Source organism: Pituophis catenifer, unplaced genomic scaffold (genome assembly GCF_029215685.1).
Source record: "Pituophis catenifer annectens isolate HBS135680 unplaced genomic scaffold, rPitCat1.0.hap2 SCAF_3, whole genome shotgun sequence".
Classification (NCBI taxonomy): domain Eukaryota; kingdom Metazoa; phylum Chordata; class Lepidosauria; order Squamata; family Colubridae; genus Pituophis; species Pituophis catenifer.
The window spans coordinates 125,292,846-125,317,996 of NW_027256883.1; the positions used below are offsets into that span (position 1 = coordinate 125,292,846).

The window sequence follows — 25,151 nt, forward strand, 5'->3', positions numbered from 1 at the left end:
ACAGTTGATTGACAGTTATTTTGTTCATAAATTACTTTTGTTCCTATTCACTGTCCATTTACTCTGTGGGGCACTAATGTGTTTGGGTAACTTCTGCTTCCTGATCCGTAAGTTACATATAGCTGGGCTACAGCTTTCTCCATAAATTACTATTTATGCAGGAAAGAAATAATGGTTCTCCAGCTACTGTTGACAGTCTTGAACTATCCCAGGCAGCCAAACTGATGTTGAAGAATGCTGGGAGCAACCTCTGGCTGGCCTTGGTTCTCCATCCTTGAACTACATAGAGCAATGGCATTGTTTCAGAATCTAGGATGTTTCTATTTCTACTTGGTAGGACTTTGGATCCGATAAAAAAAAAAATTGGCTCAGAATATTTGGGTCTATCAGTATAGCTTCTAACTTTTTAAAGCAGCTGTGTCTTTCTCCTGGCTCAAACAGGTGTAGATGTCCTCAAAAGTTGCAGACAAGCATTATATTTAATCCCTCATGTCCCCCCCCCCATACACATACTATAGCAGTGTTGGTAAACCTTTTTGGCACCGAGTGCTGAAATGGGAGCGTGCGCTTGTGTGTGTGCCAGAAACCAGAAAAGCAGCTGCCCAGTGCGCATGTGTGCGTAGAGCAGCTGTTCTTCCCGTTTCTGGCATGCACATGTGCACCGGCCATGTGGTCTTCCAGTTTCTGGTGTGCATGCATGCTCGAAGACCAGCTGGCCGGTTTGCATGCATGCACTAGAAACTGGAAGAGCAGCCTCCCAGTGCGCATGCACATGCTTGGAGGATGATTTGGTTTATGGTGTGTGCATGTGCACTGACCACCTGGTCCTATGGTTTCTGGCATTCATGTGCATATGAAGATGAGCTGGCCGGTGCTCATGCACGCACCAGAAACCGGAAGATCATCTTCCTGGCATGTGCATGCTGGGAAGAACAGCTGGCCAGCATACCGGGAACTGGAAGAGCAACGGGCAACGGCTCACATGCCTGGAGAGATGGCTCTGTGTGCCACTTCTGGCATGCATGCCATAGGTTCGCCATCATGGCACTATACACTCTGAAACACATTTTTGGAAAGGAATCCAAAATGTTTTCAGACTTGTTATCTGGACATGCAGAGGAGTTTACCTACATAAGCCATGTTCTGCTACTGAATCATATTGTCTGTGCCCCCTGCATTCTACCTGTTAACAAAACCAGACTCTAGCTATGCTTTACACTGGGCAGGAAAGAAGAAACGGCGGAACAAGAGAGTGGGGGAAACATTGTCTGTGTAGACTTACGACCTACAGAGCTGATAAAGAAAATAGTTCTGTCTGTGCATGACAACCTGAGATTTGCTTGTGTGATGCTTTCCACAATGTATGCTTAAAACCAGGATTTCAGGTAACCTGCTAAAAGAAATGTGCCACTGAACAATCAACTGGGAGGTGTCTCTCTTTAAACGTGTTAACACTTTCTTCAAATGTGTTGCATAGCGCTGTCAAAATGTTGTCTGCAAAATGTTCTGTTGGGCACCTTCCTTCAAGGTCACAATCTATTTTTAAATCTGCAGTGGAATTTGGAGATGAGGCAGCTGTGATTTCTACTCTCTGGTACTTTTTTCTCCTTCTGGTTCCTTTGATCAACCCACCTCTCCTGCCTACTGAGCAGCATTTCTGGGGCCCATTTGCTTCAGGAAGAAGATAGATGAGTGTGGATGAAAATATGAGCACAGGGGGCTGGGACTGTCTCACATTCAGTGCAACAATGCCTTAAAATGGGGAAGTTTTGAATTGCAGTCTGGCACATCTCCCGTTCTTCTCTCTGCCTTCCCTTCCTGTGATACAGGAATGGAAGGGCGAGGGAATATTAATTACTAAAGTTCTTGATTATTCTCTAGTGAAATCCTAGACACAAGACAGGCATCTCTCATATCAAATACTCCACCAAGTAGGCAGATTGAAGTTTAATCCCAGAGACCTTGCTGATCAAGGGACTATTAACTGTGTAAGGAGGAGGATGAAATATATATTGTGTATATACTTCTTCCTAAGTAACCAGGTCATTCCCTTCCTGACTGCTTGTTCTGAAGGCTCCATTGTGTACAAGTTCAAGCTCATTGGACTTAAGTGTGATGAGGGTAGAGATTTGTGCTCCGAGCCTGTGGGTTGGTTTCAAAAAGTTTCATTACCAGTCTAGGTAACATCTTCAGTGGAATTTAGGGGATGTCAGTGTTCTTCTGCTTATAAGGGCTTTGTGTGATCAGTAGGTCTTGTGATAGGGAGGTCACGTCAGGTGAGGGTCTTGTGATGGGTCAGGTGTGGGTTGTGTCGAGTGAGGGTCTTGTGATGGGTCAGGTGTGGGTCACATCAGGTGAGGGCTTGTGATGGGTCAGGTGTGGGTCACATCAGGTGAGGGCTTGTGATGGGTTGGTCATGTCATGTGAGGGTCATTGAGAGGTACTAGTTGGGGGGGTTGCATGGATTGGTTGAGGGTTGGTGTGCGGTTGAATTGAATTCTGAGGGGTTCATAGGCTGGTTGTAGGTTGATGCATCTGTAGGTGGAATTGCTTGTGCAGTACCAGACTTTGATACACTTGCGAGAGTGGCAGGTAGTAACATGGCTGATTATTTTTGTATTGTTCCCATCAAATTGGTGTTGTTCAGTGTCAGTATGGATAGAGATGTCCCCAGATGAATTCAATAGAATTGGGGGTAATTTTGCCATTCTCTCAAAGACATTATTTGAATATTGTGATTCAGTGAGGCTTATGCATGTCAGTTAAAACTTTCTGAATTGAAAGTGACTGTTGTATGGGTAGTAACTGAATTTTATTTCTCAAGGACTGTCCTAGCTATGGTTCAAAGTTCCCTACATTGATACTGTCAATATTGGAAAATATTACAATGTACCTTAAAAGGCTCCTGGTTTGGTGCAGATTTGAAGGTTGGGTTGAGAAAAGGAGAAATGGTAGATAAAACAAGTTTAGAGCTGCCAGTTCATGTCAAGGAGGAACAGGATAGAAGTGATTTTAACAGCTATTAGCAGGTACACCTATTGTATCTGTGGACATCCAATGTTTCCTTCATAATAAGCCCTTTTGTTATCTATATTTTGACCTCTTTCGAAGCAAGAGACAGAACCTTTGATAGAACTCTTAATAGAAACAGTTCAGCAATTTTTGCATGGGCGGAAGTCATCTGCCCCAGCAGTAGTATATAACTATTAAAGCATCTTACCCATTTTCTTGCTGTTCTGTGCAAAGTTTTGAATTCTCCATTGGAAACTGTGCTTTTGGATATAAAGTCTAAAATTTATTTCAAGGGTTGTGTACAAATTTAGAGACGGAATGAGCTAGATCTAAAGAAAAGGAGCTACTACCGCAGAAGCCTCCAGAGAGCTAAAATTTTGGGAGCCCGAATACAAACCTGGTGAGTTCCCACTAAGTCCTTAACTAAATCGTTAGAGGAAAGTGAACGGTCCAAGCAGAATGGTACATTAAACAGAGGTAAAAAGATCTTTAAATTGCTGTTACACCCATGGCAATTCACCGTGGCCTGGCTTTAGGGTAATCGGCACCCTACTTAGACATGTTGATTTATGAACTAATTAGCTCCCTGAAAGAAAAGTTCTTCTAGGATCCGTTTCTCCTAACCAGCCCTCAAACCATCTAAACGGCTGGAAAATGGTTTTACCTTTATAAGTTAAAATTCAATATATATTTATGAGGTCATTCAAAATGGAGAGACCTTCTGCAACAAGCTTCTGGGAAGATCAGGACCTGAATAAGTCAAAATCCCAGGCAGACGAGAAGGAATTTATTCTCAAGGTGCAAGAACTTTCATATCGGTAGAATAGAAGAAATCCTACCAGCATTAATAAATGTAATAAAATAAAAAGAAAGGATCAATTATTTTTTGGTTAAATTTCTTTAAAAAGTAATATAAAAATCTTAATTTCTATATTATCTGTATTCATTCAGAAAAGGCTAAATGTTAAATTGCTTCAGCTTTGAAGATATGGTTAGAAAGACTATGTGAGCCAAGGTGTCTGTCTGTCTGAATCTATCATCTCTCTCCCTCCTATCTATTAATCTTTCATCTCTCTCTTATCTGTCTATCAACTCTCTCTCTCTCTCTCATCTATCTATATCTATCCTATCTGTCTGTCTGTCTGTCTGATCTATTTCTGTATCTATCTGTCTGTCTACCTGTCTATCTATCATCTATCTATCTGTCTGTCTGTCTCTAGTTAGCTGTCTGTCTGTCTGTCTGTGTCTAGCTGTCTGTCTATCTGTCTGTCTGTCTATCTATCTATCTATCTATCTATCTATCTATCTATCTATCTATCTATCATCTATCACCTGTCTGTGTCTAGCTATCTGTCTATGTCTATCTGTTTCTCTCTCTCTCTCTCCCCTCCCTCTACCTCTCTTTCTCATCTATTATCTATCTATATCTATCTAATATCTATCTAATCTCAATTGCTTGCCCAGACATGAGATGAATGTAATTGTTAATTTATTAGTGTTCTGTTTTCATCTCTGGAAGTGGAATTTTATCCACTTCCATTTCTTACCAAATATCTATGATGGCCCATTACCAGGATCTCCTGTTATTCCCATGCTTTGTGGAATGATGAATCCTAAGGGAGATTGGCCCGACTGATTTCATATCTACTGAAATCCTTCCTAGAGAGCATGTTTGTGGTCAGAACTGGATGAAACTGAACTAAACAAGACATTCAGGATTCTGGCATGATCCATAACCTCCAGAGTATGTTGAAAGATGATGAGCTGAGGTGATGAGAAGACAACATTGACTGATCTTGGGTGTCGCATCTATAGAAATTTCATTGCTAAGTAAAGATATGAAGAGTCTCCAGAAATGGAACACAGTAGACTTAGGTTGTACCAAGAACTGCTTTTTGGGAGGAAATGAACATACAAATGGGGAACTGTCGATTTTAAAAATTTTTTTGGTAATATACTGTAACTTTCAGCTGCCAAAGTAAAAACTAGTCCATCCTATGCAAAATATACAAATATGGATATTGTAACATTACTGCATTATTTTTTCTTGATTTTTATCACCATGCATATTTCTTTCTCTCTCTGTGTGTATGTGTATGTGCATGCCTGTATATACTCTATGTGTGTGTAAGTCAAATGGAAGAGAAACATAACGGTATTGGCAAATTTGAGGAAGGACACAATTATTGCTGTAAGTGCTCAATTTATTTCTGAAAGTTTTGCATTCTCATTTCTATTAAGGTATTATTGTCCTCCAGATGTACCCCCTTGCTTTACATTAATTAACTTTGCATCCTAATTCATAGCTATGAATCACCTTCATGAAAATCACCTCTCTACTGGGATGATTTGGGATCCTTTGACTTTCACACTTTGTTGGATGGTGTTTGTAAAACAGACTTTAAATTTTGTCTATAGAGTAACTTCCAGCAAGTTACTTTGGAACAGGTCTAGGCAATCAAGCTAACAGAATTGCTCTAATGGAAATTGCTGATGACTTGCAACCTTGAAATCACTAATGAATAAACACCCCTTGTTACGCCTACTTGTTAATTGGATGGATAATATCTTATATGAGTTGAAGGTGGTTGGTTTAATGAAAGTTATGGAAGTACAAACGTGCCAAGAGTAAAATGTTCTGTATATAACTCTTTTGGTTGAGGAACAGTGAAAAGACGCCGACAGTTTGTTTGGAATTTGGTTAGAATTGCTATTCAAAATTAAATGATTTTTTAAAAAAGTAGTGCTACCTATTTTTTGTAGTACATGTTTTATATTGTATGACTGCACTAATTCCTTTGTGTAATCCCTTAATTTGGGGTAGAATCAGGGCCACTGGATGGATCTGAGCATTTACTGGCCGGATGCCCTTCCTGACGCCACATGGAGTTCGCAGCAAATATTTTTTCTTTGCACACTAAGAGAAACATCTGCTACTACCTAGGATTGTACTCTCAAGCTTCTGAGTGGGAGGGGAGTGTCTTCATCACTAGGTCACCACGCACTGAATAGCTATTAATAAATAAGCATAATTAGGTGTGAAATCTGTTCCCAATTCTTTTTATCAATCCTTGTGGAAATTATGGCTACTTTTAATGTCTAAACTCTGTCATGTGCCAGAATCTTAGGGACTATGCAGATACAAATGGAATTTGCACATTTAATTTTCATAAATCATTCCTCAACCAAAATGGTCTTTAATGAAAGAACAGAAAAAGTTATATATCTTAGGGAAATTTTTGATGAGAATAAAATGGACCTTAAAAAAAGAACTTTTGAGATCTCCCTAATTTTCTTCAGCAGATCTGATTATTACTATAATTGTACATCATGGCATAATGGTCTATTCAGTAGAACTATAAAAGTTAATAAAAGGATTACTTAATCTCATATTTTTCCATTTGTTAATTTGCCATCTAAGTTTTCTTTCCTTCTCCAAATAAAAGGGCACAGTAAAGATGGAATCAAAACATTAATTATAAACCAGCTTATTCATTTCATATCAGATAAAACTAAAAATAACCATATTCTTTGCTTATTTAAAGGTCTAATTTAAAGAGTTGTCAAGAAGCATTGGTTATGTGCAATTTGAATTAGAAGATGGCCCTTCCAAAAAGGGTAATTAAAAGACTTGTTGTACATGTACATGTTTAAATGCTCAGATGTTTCACTTATGAGATTTCATCCAAGAGAGCTTGTCTAGAAGTTTTGGGAGAAAGCCAGAGCCAACAAGCGAAGATATAAAGTCCTCTTATTGTTCCAATCAAGAAATTATTAAGACCAAAAAATAGTAGACCTTTCGTATATCAGTTTATAGGAATCCTTGTGCCTTTTATGGTTTCAGATAGAAACCTTACCTCTTACATTTATACGTTCTGCAACTATCCCACAGAAATGCATTTGTGGTCTTTAAGTGGAATTCTAGTTCTGATGTTTAGCAGAACTAAAGTTCACTTCCTTCAGAGCACTAATCACACAAGTCGTAAGTGAAATCAGTAACATTGCTCCCTTTACCCACTCATGGTATATGTGACCACTTGAAATGTTTCCAGTCCAGTTCACATTCAGACAAAGGTCTCAAATGAGATTGGTGGAGGTTCATACGTCTCATGCCTAAATTCTCCCTGTGGTAGGATTAAGAAGATGCCTTGAATTGCAATAATGTTTTTGTGGTTTCACCTTTACATGGAACAGAACCTGGAAGACTTTTTTTAAAAGGATCTCCAATAATTAGCATTAACTGATTAGTTAAGCACCAGTTAACCTGAACCTCACATGTTTATCTAGCTGGATTTTTTAATGTCCTTTGAAAGCCCTCAACACAGCTTTAGGAAAAATAGAAAGGAAAGTGTGTTGGTCTTTCTGCACAGATCAGTAATATACCTTGTGCCAAGAATACTATGCAACCTTGTGTTTGGGGAAGACTTTAATGAGAAATTATCTTTCTCTATAGTAAGGAAGTGTTTGTTGGGGAAGGCCAGTAAGAAAAAGAGAAGCCAATAATCATAGTTAAATTTTATGCAGTTTGGTCATAACAGTAGCAATAGCGCTTATATAATGCTTATATACTGCTTCACAGTGCTTTACAATACACTCTAATTGGTTTATAGCATCAGCATATTACCCCCAACAATCTGGATCCTCATTTTACTAATAGAAGTGTGAGCCAGTGTGAATCGAACTGCAATCAGTCAGCAGTTATCCTGTAATACAGCATTATAACCACTGTGCCACCATACCTCCAAAATAGAAATAGGAGATTCATCATTGCTTGATTTTAAAAAAAAAACATTGAATCCTCTATGAACTTAAATTTGCTGTGCAGAAATTTGTCCTGTTAAAATTAGTTTTAACTTAAGCTAATTAAGGATTAAGAGCCTTGATAGTACAGGGGTTTAGTGCACCCTGTTATTAACACAGCTGCCTGCAATTTCTGCTGGTTCGAATCTCTCCAAGGCTCAAGGTTGACTCAGCCTTCCATCCTTTCTAAGGTAGGTGAAATGAGGACCCAGTTTGTGGGGGCAATAAACTGACTTTGTATAAAATATACAAAAGAATGAAAGCTATTGCTTAACGCATTGTAAGCCGCCCTGAGTCTCCGGAGAAGGGCGGCATATAAATCAAATTAAAAAAAAAAAAAGGATTTGAAGGACACCTCCACATCCTGATCCCATTTCAGACAGAAGCTTTCACTGTATGTGCTTGTGTGGGTCTTGTTGTGCTATCATGAAATCTCTTGGACACTTCTGTTTCAACTATTACCACGATCACTGGCCTGCCTCCTGCTGCATGAGATCAAGTACAGTATCTGTCACCCTACCTCAGTGGATCAAAAGCTGCATTTCCAGAAAGTGGCCAGTGGCTTCCAGGTAAGGCTTCACTGAGATGCTCCCTCAAATCAGATTCTGAAAGATGGCTAATCCCACCGTTCCAGCTATCCGTCAGAATTTACCACTTCCTCAGACCTGTCCCACATTTGGCAGATGCTTTTCTCATTGGCAGGATAATCCACCATTTGCTGCAGCTTAACTAGCTGTGCAGTAAACTGTTCAGACAGCCTGTGTATTGAAGCTGAATTTTGTTGAACTGAACTAGATGATTTTATACAGAGGTTGGATCACTGACCCAGTAATAATCTCTTTATTTCTAATGAGTTGGAATAAGTGTCCTTCAATGTGCCTTCAAACTATTTTTTTTAAAAAGAAAGTTCAAAGCTACTCCAGAGTGACACTCTCAGAATGACAGAATTACAAGGCAATAGTGTCAGACTCAATTATGAACATACCCTGAATATAATTCCGTATTTCCAATTATAAGCACAACCTCTGTATGAATTCTGAAAGGGAATTCTTTGTGTAATTGCAAGGTTGATGGACAGGTGTTGTTTGATGGACAGGTTGTTCCAGGACTTCCAATAATCACCTGTCACAGAACTAAGTTGATCTGTATCAAGAGAGGTACTTTGAGATTGTCAAAAGTGTGCCAAATGTGATCAGTGTGACAAATGAGATTTTCACTCCCCCTTTTAAATACAGACCTTTGGGTCACATCTCAATTGTTGAAACTGGAATTGGCCATTGTCAGATTAGGTAGCACTCAGAGAAACCTGGAAGCTAAGCAATGTTGGGTCTGGTTAGTAGTTGGATGGGAAATCAATTGGAAATTTTAGAGCTGTAACCAGACTGAGAGGTTAAAAAAATATCCCTACAAGACAGACAACACTTTTTCTGTACAGGTGCCAATAAAACTTCAAGGATGTGTCTGTGTAAGCCCCAGCAAGATATCTCTTTACCCTTTCTTGAGGAGGAAAAAAACGATAGAGCAGTGTTTCTCAACTTTGGCAAACTTTAAGATGTGTGGACTTCAATGAATTCTGGCAATCGAAGTCCACACATCTTAAAGTTGTCAAAGTTGAGAAAGAAGGCTATAGCGAAGAGAAGAAGAAAAGAAGCCCAGAGTCACCTTAGATATGCGGAGATAGTAAAGACATCTTACTGTTATTGTAATTTAGATTGGATGGCAAATCTCAATATAATAACATGTGCTCTACCACCCGAGCGCTTACATTAGCTGAAGTACAACTTTTATGACAATTACCCTGTGTTTTCTTTCATCTGTTCTAATACATTTCCAGGCAGCTTAAATTCCACATTTTATATTAGAAATCCACTTTAATTAGAATTAATCCTTGGTGCAGTGTGCCAATCAGCTGTATTTGCATTTGCACTTCTCGGTAAGGCTGCAAAATAGTTTTTTTCTGTTTATTATCATGAGTACACTTCTGGTGTAAATCTACAATTTCATGTGGGATGGGGTTGGCAGTCAGCCAAAGTTTTAATTTATCTTTGCTTATCGTATTCCAGTATACCCTAAGAGGCTGTGGGTGTGAATAACAAAACAGGCCATCAACTGCATTAGTACAGTGGTCTTGACACGTTTCACTCAATTCTGCGGTTGGATTTTTCTTTTTGGCTTTCTATAAGCTCCCTGAGAAACAAATCTGGAAAGTCTATAGACTTTTTAGACTTTTTCCTCTGCTGATTGCTCCTGCAGACGATTGGCCAGGAAAACATTCATTCTCCTAAGGAAAGAAGGAAAACCTACCAAGAAGTTCTAAAACTAGCTGATGTTTCAGAGACCAGACTGGGAGGGAGAGTATAACATATGCGGTTCTCCACAGACTTTGCTGGTGCTAATTATTTTCCACTCAAGGCAATTATATTGGTAAAATATTTGCACTGGGTCTGACAGAATATCTGCTCCTCAGCAAATTCACCTCTGTTGCCAACTCTGGATTCTTGTGTTTGAAACCATGGTCTGGTTGGTGTTTTTGCCTCAATTTCTTCTATCTGTTGCTCTGCCTCTTGCTGTCACTCAAAATAATTGGGCTAATAAAAGGCAGGAACAAGAATTTATTACACCTTGGGCTTCAAAATAAACTCTATTTGCTGGAACAGCCCTTTCCACCACTATAGCTTGACACTTCTTTTAAATACTAAATAAGGGTCTATTAGAGAAATCATGAAGAAATATTTTTATTTTTGTGCATATGTGTTACAGGAGCTGTTTGTATTCCTTGTTAGGTAGGTTAAAGTTTAAGATATATTGGAATATTTCAGATGGGCAGTTAACACAAGATCTACTGTTGTGTTACTACAGGGAATCTCCAGATATTTTCCCAAAAAAGTTCAAAAAAAATTTATCTCTCTCTTTAAGACTTCCAGAAATGTATTTGGATGATTTTCACTGAGATAACAAACATGAAAGCAAATAACCTTAACTTGAAACCCCATCATTTAAACCTCCCTTGGGTGTAATGCTGTTCATGTTTGTGGGGCCAAGTTCTTCAAAAGTCTTACAGATTTCTAGGTGATATTTATCCCTGCAAAATTTCCCCATAAGCTCCGAAGTCTCTAAATACCAGTTTGCTAATTTCTGTTTCTTTCTATCTCTATACCCCTAGGAATGGGTCAGCTTTGCGAGATTTTGGAATGCGGCTGATTTTGTCCAGACTACCACTTTTATATCTATTTTATCGATATCTATTTTATAACAGAAGCAGCACTCAACAAATGATATCTTTCTTCCAATATTCTCCAAATCACCTAAGGGCAGAACATAATGGGTGGAAGATTATCAATGGGAGATCCATCCTGGAATTCAGGAGAAATTTCCTGACAGAACAATTAATCATAGGAATGGCTTGCCTCCAGATCTTGTGGGTGCTCCAACACAGGTTTTTAAGAAGATATTGGACAGTCATTTGTCCAGAACGTTATAGGCCCTCCTAAGCAGGAGGACTAGAAGATTTTCAAAGTCCTTTCCAATTCTGTTATTCTGTAATTGACACAAAGATAGCCTAGTGGTACCCATTCTTCCATTATTTCAATTATTCCTCTGCAGAAACCCTTGAACATATTCCAATGGCATTCAGCTTAGATGTTTTTTATATGATTCAGCTCAAAACTCTCAGATTACTTAATGAGATTTAGTGTGCTTATTGTAGTGCACCCAATAAAACCCTTTCACATGAACCTAGAATTTTTAATTCTTGCACTTTCTTTCCTGTTTCCCTCAAAAGCATACCAATTGTTGATCTCAATCCCCGAAGAGATGCTTTGGCTACAATTTAGTACAAGTTGCCTTCTCTCTTCCACGTCAATCCCACAGTTCATTTCTTACCTTCAAGAAAGAGGGAGGAAGCAGACTCTTCATGGATTCTCAGAGAATGTGGCCTAAGCATCCTATATTTGAGACCATTAGGTACAACACATTCTTCTTAGGTAAAGCAGAAGCAAATCTTCCTTGTATTGAAACCCTATTCTTTGAGCACATGTGCAAAAGAATAAGTGATAAGTTGCTTACAAAAGTTCTGTTGATCTGAATTAATGTAACCATAGCACTACATTTTTTCCACTCTAACCTGAATCTGTTTTATGTACATACAGTATGTATATATTTCCAGCACATATATAATAAACAAATTGTCCATGGTGGAATTTTAACAGCAAATATTATCTTGAGCTGCAAAAAAACCCTGTCTTTTTTTTAGAGCAGGGGTGTCAAACTCGATTTCATTGGGGGCCACATCAGGGTTGTGTTTGACCTTGGGGTCCGGGGGCATGGCTAGAGTGGGTGTGGCCAGCTGGACGTCACTCGTGTCGGGGGTGCCTGTGGTCGTCCCTAAGCACTCTGCCAGCGGGCTCCTGAGCTCGGTTTTCAGTTGTGACGGCCTCCTGCAACCTTCTGCCAGTGAAAATGGAGCTTGGAAGGGCTGCCTGCGGCCCTTGCGAGCTGTTTTCAGCTGCAATGGCCTCCTGCAACCCTCTGCCAGGAAAAACAGAGCTCAGAAGGGCACTGCGGGCCGGTCCGTCGCTGTTTCCAGGGTGATCCCACGGGCCAGATTTAAGCACCCAACGGGCTGGATCCAGCCCATGGGTCTTGAGTTTGACACCCCTGATCTAGACCTTTGAAATAACTTAGTAAAAACAATAGAGTTCTGGTATTATCCATATGCTTCTGCAACACTATTTCCAAGGAATTCTACAGGAATGGATCAGATAAGGGAAGAGAGCAATCATGGCCTTGCAACTGAGGTCCTGCCCTTTATACTGTGCGTGACATTGACACATGTACAAAAGGAGAAAAGGCTTTGATTGAGCTGGTGATGCTCTAACTGCCATCTTGCCTCTTTTGAATGTCCAGCTGATGTCGCTGATAACTTCCATTACTGATTCTTAGAAAGAAATTGGAGAATGAGCTGGGATTTTACTTCTATTAGCTCAGAAACATGGAACATTGTTCCATGGACTGTTGCTCAATCACTGTCTCACTACAAGCAGACATAGTTCTATAGTTAGAAAATTCCTTTTCTCTACCCTAATTCCACACAAAAGGGGAAAAAATAATAAAAACTCAAGGAGCCTGGCCCTTTGTAGAATTCCAGGGGGAAACTGATAGTCTTATCAATTTTATACCCACTCTGTACCTTGGACTACTAAGGGAGAGATGCAAACTGTCCAGCCAGGATTCCCTTTAAAGAATCTTTAAAGGGGAAACCATAGTCAGCAAGTGGAGTAAGACCAGAATGGTTTCCTGTGGGAAAATGTATCAATGTGCTGCAGAAAGAAATATAAGCTTGCTCGGTTTCAACTGCACCACAGCTGGAAACAAATTTCCAACCTGGTTGATATCATCAAATCAGAATTTTGTCCTCAATATTTGCCCATATGACAAAAAAAGATTGAGCAGTAATCGACATGTAATTGTTTCTTACCCAAAGAAACAGTTATTCCCACTTCCATTCACCCAAATTAATTCTCCTGCATGGACTCAGTCTGTTGTTTCAAATAAAATGGCAAATAGAAAGCCTTCTGTGTTGTGGCACCTTACACATTTTGGAAATATCTTCCGCAAACAGTCCCAGTATTGTCAACCTTTCTCTCTCCCCCCCGCAAATTAGGCAAAACACTTTTTATGATCTTGGATAGTTAAGCCTTTTAAGTTCTTTTGTTATTTGAAGGTTTTTTTTTTAAAATATATATTATTTATATTGTATCAATTATCCTAACAGTTATTTCAATTGAAGGTGCAAAGTTTGGTTAAAACCAACAGGTTCTTATACCTGAAACAGTTGCAGTTAACATTTGGTGCTCTAGTTGAACCCTTAAAAAATAGGATATATGGTATCATAATTTCATCCATTTAACCAATAACAGAAAGCTGAATTTTGACATTAAATGGTAATGCTGAATTTGGAATTTTGAGGGAAAGCTTCAACATAAACATCTGAATTATCCCTGATGATAATACTGGGTTAAATCCTGGCCTTGATGAAAAGGGATTCATGTTTTGCTCTAAAAAGGTAGCAGTTTTAGAAAATGTGGGAAGTTGTAGAAAGAAGAAAGAAGCTAGAAATATTGTTATGCAAATGGAAACTTACTTGCACAATGTTTGACTTCTGTTCATAGACGTTAAAATGAATAGCTGAGTTAAACTGAAATTATAATAATAAATATTTTGATAATGCAATTTTCAGAATACTGTAACATCCTGTTAAATGCTGTGGGTTTTACTTCTCAGTTAGGACTGCAGTCTAACTTGAATTGATTGGAGCTTATCCAGTGTCTGCTGACCTCAACAATTGATCTCATGTTGTTGTCACTCTTAATTAATCTCTGTAGACAGCATGGAGATTTGAGTTTTAATTTTTTGCTGTGCTTGCACAAGTCTGGACTGGAACTTCTTTGTCTTCTACCTGGTAAAATAATATCAAGAAACTGCAGTACTAATCCCTGGAAATAGTTTATGCAGGAATTTTTATTCTCTTAAATCTTCCAGTGTTAAAGCAACAAGAAAACATTTAGAATGTCCTTTGGTGGTATCTTATTACACTTGCTATAATATGTAAACTGATATTCTTTGATGCCAGCACGTTGCCCATACAGAGAAATCTCTGCACAATTAAATGAATTTTTAAAAAAAAGGAAAAAGAAAAGAACGAACTAAAAATCATCTCTTCCCCTCCCCCCATCTGATTAGGATTAAAGTACATTACTCAATTGTTAACACAAATTGGCAATAATACAAAAAATCTACGCTGTACGTTAGTCAAGAAAAATAACTTCATTTGATTACAAAAGGATAAATATACTTTCTTTTTGTCCTACTGCCACTCTTGTACAATAGGGGAGCACTGTGTCGACAGGGCACAGTGCTTCTAAGATATACAAGGATATGACCGGCTTGAGATTTATTGAGTTGGGGCTGGTACACATGTGCATTACTAACATCAGACAAAGAGATCGTTCAACCAACAAAGGTTACAGAGCAACGTTCACTAAAGCACAGTTGGAAAGGGGGATTAAGGGGCTGAAGCAGGCCAATATGGCAGCTTTGAAACAGATTTCCTTATACCCACAATGCACTGACAGCAAAGAATGCTTCTATTTGGTTGGTCCACACACTGGGAAGAGGTACGGTGGCGCACCAGTTTGAAAGAGCAATTTTTTTGTGGTTTTGTTGTTGTTGTTGTTGTTTCTGTCTTGGATTTCCATCCGGGGGTGGCGACCCAAGCCTTTTTGAACCTGTGTAAGTGCCTGCAGCTGTCGTCTTGAGTAGTTGTAATAGTATTGGCAGCTGCCTCATTTAAGCTTGAGCCAAGAAGTAACAGTCTTGGTTGGTTGGGTTGTCCACAAGGTATACATATGGCTTAGTTCAGTCAGGCCTTTTCTTTAGTCTATATATGTGTGAAAATTGTATAATTTCCCCCCTTATTTTGAAAATTCTTATTTGCATCTGGTTCTTTTCTGGACACCTTTCTCTCAAAGCAGTCTGAAGCTGATGTATCCCAAGCTGCGTAGCTTAAAATATAAAAAGCCCACTTAATCCCAATGGAGCAATTGGTGGTAGTAGAAGTAGCAGGGTTTGTATTGATATTACCCCTTGCCCTGAACTTTCGCTGCAGCCATCTGGATCCACATCACAATTCCGCTTCTCACACAGTACACCAGTATAGCCTTCCGGGCACTGGCAGCGTATATTGTTGTGGCACGTCCCTCCATTCTGGCAAATTTGAAGTTCATTGTCACATACGTTTGCTGTAAGTTGGAGTGGGAAGGAAAGAGAAAAGCATAATCAACATAAGAGAATTGGTTAAGGAACACAACGACAAAGTGAAAAGTACTGGCTGTTTTCCTGAAAAGAAGATTTTAAGAAAGAGGAGCATTAGCTCTACCATTAGTGTGGCCATCAGCAATACATATACTAAGGGTCCTAACATGGCAACTATTGATTCTACTTTTGGATTCTTACTACCAAGGATGATACAAGTGCTCCTGTGATTTTTTTTCCTGCCTAATAACCAATTTAAATACTGTGCACCTTGAATTGGAGCATCTTGATATGTGTGAGATCATATGTTGTGCTCAGATCACAACACATTTCTATGAAAAGTAGAGGCATAAATAAAATAAATCTCTCTTCGAACCATTTAAAGTGGCCACATGTTTCTAAAGGCTCAGGCGGTTGCTCTGAAAGCATTCTGGCTTCTATACAGCCACTCACTTTGGAACACAAGATAGACGGAACAGTTTTCAAAACACCCACACAGGGCTTGTAAAAGATATGATGGTTTTCATGAGTTGAAGAGAGATGCTTTGTGGCAACTTTGGGAAACACTTTGTCTGAATGCCTTACTCAAGCCAATCGGTGCCACTGGAGGCACAGGTGTCATTATCGGAAGAGGCAGTTTGTTGGCTTGGATACTCGTGCACACACTGACAATGTCAGACACATGCAGGGAAGCCATGATGGTTCCTAAATGGAAAATTGTTTTGACAGAAGGACTTGGCCCTTGTGAATAGTAGCAAATAATTCTTTAGCCAAGCTGTTTGGACAGATCACTCTTGCTGGGATCATTTTACTTTAGGCCACAGCTGGCGAATTCCAAATCTCAGCATTTTCCTTTTGTCAAGAACTACTTGTGAAAAGTAGAAAGTCAGATAGACTTTCTATCTGTATCTATCCTTCTCCCCGACCAGCCAATTTTCCAGGTAGGGAACGTTAACAGTGATCCTTTGAAGTATTACAGCTTTGGAAAGTTGTACTAAATCTATTTCTGGTTGTATTGGCAAGCTTTAAGAACTATCTGGGATGCTCAGAAATTAAACCATCTATTTCATGAGAAAGTACTTTTTTAAAAAATACAATCCTAATCAGGTAATCAAGTAATCTTGGGTTCATGCACATAGGTCTGTGCTTTCAGTATTGTGCTTATTGATACAAACAGTGCTTGAATCCTTTTGGATTAATATCTTTTTAATGCATTATAGGATTAACTTGGTCAGGATCCAAGTAATTCTGTACATCTATGAGTGCCTATGGAGATACTGCTTCTGATTCTTTAGCCAGAGTCAAGTAGTTAGAAGAACAAAGCCTCTCTAGGCCATGATTATTACATTCACCATTAAAGCCAATATTTGCAGCAAGGAGCACAGAAATCAAGCACATAAAAATGCAGCATCCTGCTGCTGAGAATAAACGAATCCTTCACACTGAAAAGTTTTTACATGTGGAAAAAATAAGCTAAAAGCATGAAGTGCAGCATGCATCCCGATGAAGACTGGTGCAACCAAATATAAAAATAAATAGCAAAGCTTTTTTCATAGATCACTTCTATGTCTACAAATGTAGAAGACAAATGAGACTCACAAAACGTCTATGAACCACTATTTGTAACAGATAGAAATTATCATTCATACAGAACTAGGTTGATCTATTTTAATATTCTTCCTTCCTTGTATTCCACCTATCATATATATCCTCTGCCAATCTCATCTATCTTTTTAAAACACTGATATATACAAGCAACCCCATGTTCACTAGCTTTTCTTTTCCAGGAGTGGATCTAACTCCAGTTACAAATCCCTCATGAAAAACCTTGGCTAGTTTTTGCAATCTCTCGAAGAAGCTAGCACTGGGCAAAATAGAACAATATCAGACATTATAAAGAATTTTCCCATATTAATATTTCTTTATTTGTGCCTTCTAACTAGCTGACCTCTGCCCACACTCTTCTATGTTTTATTTTCCTAAATTTTATCTTTATGTAATTTTGGGGAGCACAGTGCCTATGGATTCCATCCCCCCCAAAAGAGTCATTCATATATATATATATATATATATATATATATATATATATATATATATATATATATATATATATATATATATATATATATATATTCCTACGATAAGAGAAGAAAGCAAATATATATATCAAGAAAGACAAGTCTGACGAATGATGTTAAAAATGATATACAAGCTCCAAACATTCTTAAAGATAAAACTCCAGATTCACTAATAGAATCCTCTGCTGTAATGTAACTCATGGTGAGGCTTTACCAATGGAACATGATGTCCTAGCTATCTGAAACGGCTTAGATTACCAATGTAGCCATGTCTTTTGATGTCTGAATCCATTCCGAGACTAAATGGCACGGGACTGTTGTTGGACATTTTAAAACGGTTGCTTAATGAACTGGGTTCTCATTGTAGGAGACAACATTTCATTTGAAGAGGACTTCAAAGATCAAATATAAACAGAGTAAAATAGGAATCCAGTAAAAGGAAAAAAAATATAAACAAAAACTTCCAATCTTAGTAGGAAAACAGTCGCCTCTCCCTGATTAGAGATTGGATTTTTGTTAGGAGATGATAAGCATTTGTTTGCACATAATTTGAAGGACAGTTTTTTCAGGGAACGGAGACCTAGTCTTGTTAATTTAGAGCCCACCTGCTACTTAATATTGGCTGTGGCATCCAAATCCATCTGCCATGTTATATCAAAGACTTTGGTTGCTTTCATACACTCTAAACCTAGGGGCAGCAAAGAGTTGCCAGAAAGATCACAATAATACAGGTTAATTGAGTTTTTTTTCCTTTCCACCTTGATGAAAAGCCATCAAGGAGAATTAATGACGCCGTGAAGCCAGAAGAAAATGGGTTTGAGACAGTAAAAGAATCAGCAAACATGGCTTCTCACCTTCAATGAAATCAAACCAGTTTCTGTGTGGAACAAAGCATTTGAAGCACAACACAGTATATAGAAGAGCACATGTAGAAACATAGTCTGAACAACGTACAAGGATTTTAAATAAATGTAGGTGGATTCCTGTGCACTTCCCAGCATTACAGTTTCTAGCTTTGAAAAACTTGATGGTCTGCATTTCCTCACTCTGGAGTGAAAAAAAGTCCCAAATTGCTTTCGTGTTATTATTGGCTTTGGCAGAAATCATTTTAATTTGTTTCCACCAAGCTCCAGAGGCTTGAAAAATTATGCCAAAATTGAAGCTTGTTCAGTTTTATTATTTCCAATTTTCTATTGAAGTTTGCGGTGACCAGGTCTTCCCTAGAAATGCATTATTTTGGTCATAGAGTGACTTGTAGAAGTCTGCTAAGGCCACCTCCAGATGCTCTGACGCCCCTTTTTCTGGAACAAGGGGTCCAACACAACAGGGATGATCACAATTTTTCCACGCCTTACTAATCTGCTCTTCAACCGCATTCCTAATGAAGTGTCCTCTTTCAGTGGTGGAATTCAAATTTTTTTACTACCGAGTCTGTGGGCGTGGTGTGGCTTGGTGGGCATGGCAGGGGAAGGATACTGCAAAATCCCCCTTCCCTCCCCACTCCTGGGAGAAGGATATTGCAAAATCTCCATTCCCACCCCACTCTGGTGGCAGGCAGAGGTGATATTTGCCGGTTCTCCGAACTACTCAAAATTTTCACTGCCGGTTCTCCGGAACCTGCCAGAACCTGCTGAATAGCACCCCTGTCCTCTTTCCACTTTTAATGGAAATTCCTTAAGAGCTGACAGCTTTATCCCTGAGACATATTGGAAGTAAAAGAGATTGCACAACAGCAGTGCTTGAATGTTCTGGCAGTTGCCTCAAAAGCAGAGTCTTGGTGTCTGATGTTGCTCTGACTTCTAATTTTCTGCATGCAAATGAGTTGAATAATGATGCTCTTCCACTTCCTCTCCAGTATGCTGTGCCGTAATTAATATGAGGGCAACCACCAGGCATCGCTGAAACATGTTCCTTCTTCATCACCTTTCTTTGTGATTCTTTTTATGGTGCTAATGTATTTTTTATGACCCATTGACACGACACTGAAATGTATCTAGCATTTCGGATCTGCAAATGTCACAACTGCATATTAAGTTATAATAAATGCTGCTCGCTCAGAAAATTAGGCTGATGACTGCCATATGTCTGCATTTTATTGCAGCACCTACAATGTGCTTAATTGGGCAAATTTATATTGCAAGTATCAACCAAGGGTGTAATACGCCATAAACAAATCTGACGAGGTTTCAAGTCTGATAAATGATGACAAAAGCGATTGAAGGAACAAATGTATAATAAGAAATCAGGCATGGATATTAATTATTTGTGAATCTCCACCTCCAGTGGAGGACTTCTTCACATAAACATGTGTATTATTTGATTACTTGTAATTTGATGATTGGCACCCAGTGCTGTGTCAACTAATTTTGGAAGAAAACTGCATTGAATCCAATAATATTTACACTCAGATAACTGCACTTAGCACTGCAGCTTTCATAGATTGATTGCACTGAACTGACTTTATTTTTCTTGTGATATGAGAACTACATTCAGAAAGCACTGAAAATCTTTCTCATTGAGTAGCTATTAAGTAATTTTGAAGACATGCTTCTGTGGCTTAATAACTGAGTATTCATTTCCATTTAAAGCCGCAATCTGATTAATCATTATTATTCTTCATAATAAACTCCTAAGTAAGTTTGTGAAAGATTGCACTGCGGTATTCTGATTCATGTTTTGGATGGCTGATTTACAGCTGAGTGTTCATTTCATCTGCTTGAGCCTAAGAGAGGTTTTTCCAAAATATGTAGCTTAAAGGGAAGAAAACAGGTTTGAAAACAGCAACCACATCTGTATTGTTAATATTGGTTAGTAATGGCTTTAAATAATGAATGATAAACCAATAGCTAATTAAATACTTCTCTTAATTCCAGATATGATCTTATTTATCTTTGGATCTTGAATGCAAATTGGGATAGTTTCACATTTGCCAGTTTGTATACATATTAAATTTAGTTTCAGCTTATTTTTATTTGTAAATCTTTTGACTTCTGTGCCTATGGATTTAAAGCCATTCTCTACCATACATTAATGTAGCATTTTATCAAACTATAATGTAAGCTCCACCTTAATCATTCATGCCAATACATTTGACTTTCAATAAGGGCAAAATAATGTGTTTTGTGATACTGCCTTAATGAAATAGAAACTATCTCAAAGATAAGATCATCATAAAAGTGTCAATGGCAGCCTAATCCAGTGTATGATGTGCAATTAAGTTTAAGTGGTTATGTACAAATTGCAGTGTTACTTTAGGACAACATATCTACATCACTCTGATAACTGTAGATTTGTTTTTACCGAGATGTATTAAGGGAACTTTCTATTTTTATTTTTCATTATAGTTGAAAAACATAAACATAGATGCTAATTATATCCATTTTTTCACAAAAAACATTAATATTAAATGCGAGCAGTCTATACAGTTTCTTAAATTTCTACCCAGTCTGAAAATTTACCGATGTCTTAGAAATATATACTTGTCCCTAGACCTCTAGGGGATTGCATAGCTACAAAGGGAAAAAAACACTTTTTTTTCCTATCAGCTAGCTGAACTTAATGCATTTTATGTCTTTTTATCAGTTATTGACATTTTGGTTGGAAGGTTCTCCTATTTCGAAAAGGAAAATGTCAATGTGGAAATATAAACAATATATTCTAGTTCTAGTTTTACCTTTGATGTTTGAATGAAAGTCATCAACTCAAAAAAATAAAATAAAAAAAGAATCTCACAATTGTTACTTAATGGAAAAATATCGTTGTGGTTAAAAGAAACAGACTTTCTCATAAAAAAAAACCCTGAAAAAATTAAATAGAAATAAAAAGAGGTAGAAAGCTATCTTGAATTTAAATGCCACAGCTGGAAGTGATTATTAATTCTAACCAACACCTTCTTTTTGATAGCTTACCTTGACATAGCAAGATAATAAGTCTGGCAATGCAAGAAACGTCTCGTTAGCAATTGTATTAAGCAGAAGTATTACTTGGGAGATTTCCATCTGCGTACAAGTGAAGCTTGCTATTGAACAATTTGATCTGTTCATTATCTTTGATTAAGATAGATTAGAACAGATAAGACAAAACTGAGACAGAAATCTTGTGTACTATTTCCTTCTGATCTGGGCCACTGTAGGCTCTATTCATAGACCACATATGTGAATAGATGAACATACTCATAGATGATAACTAACACTATCCTAGAATGGCCATCAATTAGAAGCTGGACTAGATCAGTCCATATCGCCATTGCATATCTGTGCTCCAAAATAATTGCAGCCCATTTCTGATGGCAAATTGTTTTAGAAAGAAACCTAAACCAAGGATCGTGTTTATAGACAAAATGTTGTGATATGTCCTGTTAAAGGTTTGTTCATGGTTGCATTTATTTTTATTTTTTTGCTTTGCTTTTTAAAACAGATAATTGCTATTCAAGGGCTGTCTGTTGTGATAAGTGTAAATGCAAAATCCCTGAAAGGAACGGTGCACTCCACTGTTTATGGGAATTTGTAACCCCATGACAATAATTTCAATGTATGATGAAGGTTCAGATCTGGTTAGATTTCAAAATGCAAAATTGACTCAAATCATTAAGCATCCTTCTGACAAATAAAACAGCGAGACCTTCTTTATTGCATTTGTAATATGGAATAGCAGCTCTTTCCAAAGACTCGTCTGTTGTTATACTGTTCAGTTATGCTTTGTGCCTAACCCAATACTTAACCTGTTTAAAATACTCTTGACTTTGCAGATGGCTTTGAATCCAAAGCAGAAATGAAGAGAAAGTTCTCCCAAAATGGGTGCTAACAAGAGAATGAATGCTCTAGAGCCACGATAGCGAACCTATGGCACCCTCTCTGTGGGCACATGAGCCATCGCCCCAGTTCAGCTCTGTCACGCATGTGCGTCTGTGCCTTCCGCTGGCCAGCTGGTCTTCAGGTCTCTGCTGCACATGTGCATGCGCAGGAGTGGGGTGGGGTGTGTGTGTGGGGGCAGTGCACATGTATTGGGGATGCGGGCACATGCACAGGGGGTGGGGGTGGGGTGGTGCACATGCGGGGGGGGGTCTGCACTCATTGCATTGTGGGGGTTTGTGCACGCACACACACATTCGCATGTGCACCCATGTACTTTGGGCACTCGGTCTGTAAAAGGTTAGCTATCACTGCTCTAGAGCTCTTTTCAACTAAGTGATAATAAATTACTGGAGACTTCTATGGGTCAAGCTCTTCATAGTTGCTAAAATCATCATCATCACCATCATCATCTGCAGTTATGAATACCTTTCATTTTCTAATTAATGACTGCATTATTGACAGAAAAAAGGCATATGCTGGAGTAAAAACATCTTCCCATGAAGTTCTTTTCAAGATCTTGAGAAGTGAGAACCAGCTGAAAGAACATGCCAGAATTCTCAGGCATGCTATTTTTGCTTCCAGTTATATACCAGAGATGTACATAATGGTGTACACCATTACTTTTTTGTGTCTATGCAAAGAACATTATTTTGAACATCAGGCACACATGTAAGGTGATGTATCAATCGCCATAAATCTCTGATGGAAGCTGTCTGCTACGTTGACTTAAGTAGGGATGACGAAAGAATACAAGATGGTACTATGTAACTGCTATTGTCTTTATGGGGAAAACAGCAATTGAGGAACGGCTGACACAAAATATTAACAGTTAGATAAAAGGACAGCATGGTGTCCTTCAATTCTGTAATACATGCTTTGAATCAAAACATTTAACAGATCCATAAGGGAACATTTCTTACTTGATTTCATAATTAACACTGCAGTAGATCACCTGTCCTAATACAGAGAATGGGGAATAAGCAACTTAACTAATGTAAGCTCTGATTCAATTGTTCATTTCCCTAGGAAGAAGTTATTTAAATCTGAGACTATTTCTTGATCTTATCATAAAAGAAAATCTCAGGAATCAAAGAGTAATAAATTACTGAGTGGATCATAGCATTAAATCTGAAAAAGAAGGCAATAATGCTGGTGCATTTACTTATCAACATTTTTCTAGGGCTTATATGATTGCTTTGGTATCCTTGACTTTTCATTTTGTTTCAACAGATTTTTTTTTTTTAGTTTTCCACTCCTTTTAAAATTAATTAACATATGGGAACAATAATACTCTCAGTACCAAAAGGAAACTCAGAATAAAAATGTCCTTCAAATATTTTTCTGTAATAATTCTACAATTGAGTCATATATTTTATATGGGAATTTTAGTAAGTCTATTATGTTGTTAACTGCAACATTTTCATATTTCTTAACATTTTTGTACAGGTTTTATCAGCTGCCTTTTTTGTGCAAAATCAAATTATCAAATTATAGAATAAAAGCTCTTTTATATTAAATTTGAATGAAAACTTTCTATTCTCACACTATAGTAAGTCTTAAAAGATAGAAATGTTACACACATACGATTTACTCCACACATTTAGTAAACCAAAAAAAAGAACAATTTACAACTCTCAAAACAAATAATTATTTATAGAGTATCTGGATAAAAAGATATTTTACAGAATGTAATAATAGTTACATGCTGAAAGAGGGAACAATGAACTAAGACCAGTGACCTTTTAAATATACATCAGGGTGGAATTCTTTTTTAAAAATAATAATAATTTGAGTTTGAAGATTCATGAGTAATTCAATGGCATCACACCTATAAATAGTACTGTCAATCATCCAGTTGATGAAACATATAAATCAGTGGTGGGTTGCTCCCGGTTTGGTCCGGTTCTTGCGAACCGGTAGTAAAGGTAAGTAGAACCCTGAAGTAAATTATATTTAAACTAAACAATTAGAAAAACACATTCCTGCAAAATAAATGTGAACTTGAAAGCAAAAGCTCCTTTTACCTTGATCTACTTAGAAAGTAAACCTTAATAAATTCAGAGAGGTTATTCCCCAAGCAAATTTTCACAGTACTGTGGCTTGATACAATTAACAATTGTTCAACTGAATTGACCAAATCCAATGGGACTATTTCCAAATCATTGTTCATTGAAAGCATTTATCATACTGAAAGTATTTCTTTGAAGCTATATTAGTGCTCCAGTAAATAAATACTTTTTCTAAAACTTATCTGGCTTTTAGAAATCAAGTAATATTTTTTTCTGATTAAGTTACTCCTGATCAGGCTGAACAGGGCTTCATCATCCCTTGTAAATCCAATAGATTTTATGTTGTTATAACCCCAGGAGTTCTAACTGACTTTCCATTTTCTCATTTAGATATATTTCATGCAATGAATCTAACCTGCAGGTTTGAAAACACAATTCTTCCTGATTAGTGGAAGAGGTGTACATAAGTCTCATGGTACTTGGGGACAAGGAAAATAAAATTATTCCCCCACCAAAAATTCTTATGCCCGCACAAACATTATGATGGCATATAGACAATATCTGTGATATGAACAGCAAAAACACAC

The 25,151-nt window shown here is 37.8% G+C and overlaps 1 protein-coding gene across 2 annotated transcripts in view; it reads right to left on the bottom strand.

The window, feature by feature from the left end:
• Positions 1-15,375: 15,375 nt before the first annotated feature.
• The window catches only part of NTNG1 (netrin G1), a 261,252-nt gene continuing 251,476 nt past the window's right edge, over positions 15,376-25,151 (bottom strand). For both annotated transcript variants that reach the window (XM_070939340.1, XM_070939339.1), the window contains one exon: positions 15,376-15,611. In XM_070939340.1, the coding sequence (XP_070795441.1) occupies positions 15,376-15,611 (236 nt within the window). The remainder of the gene's footprint in view (positions 15,612-25,151) is intronic.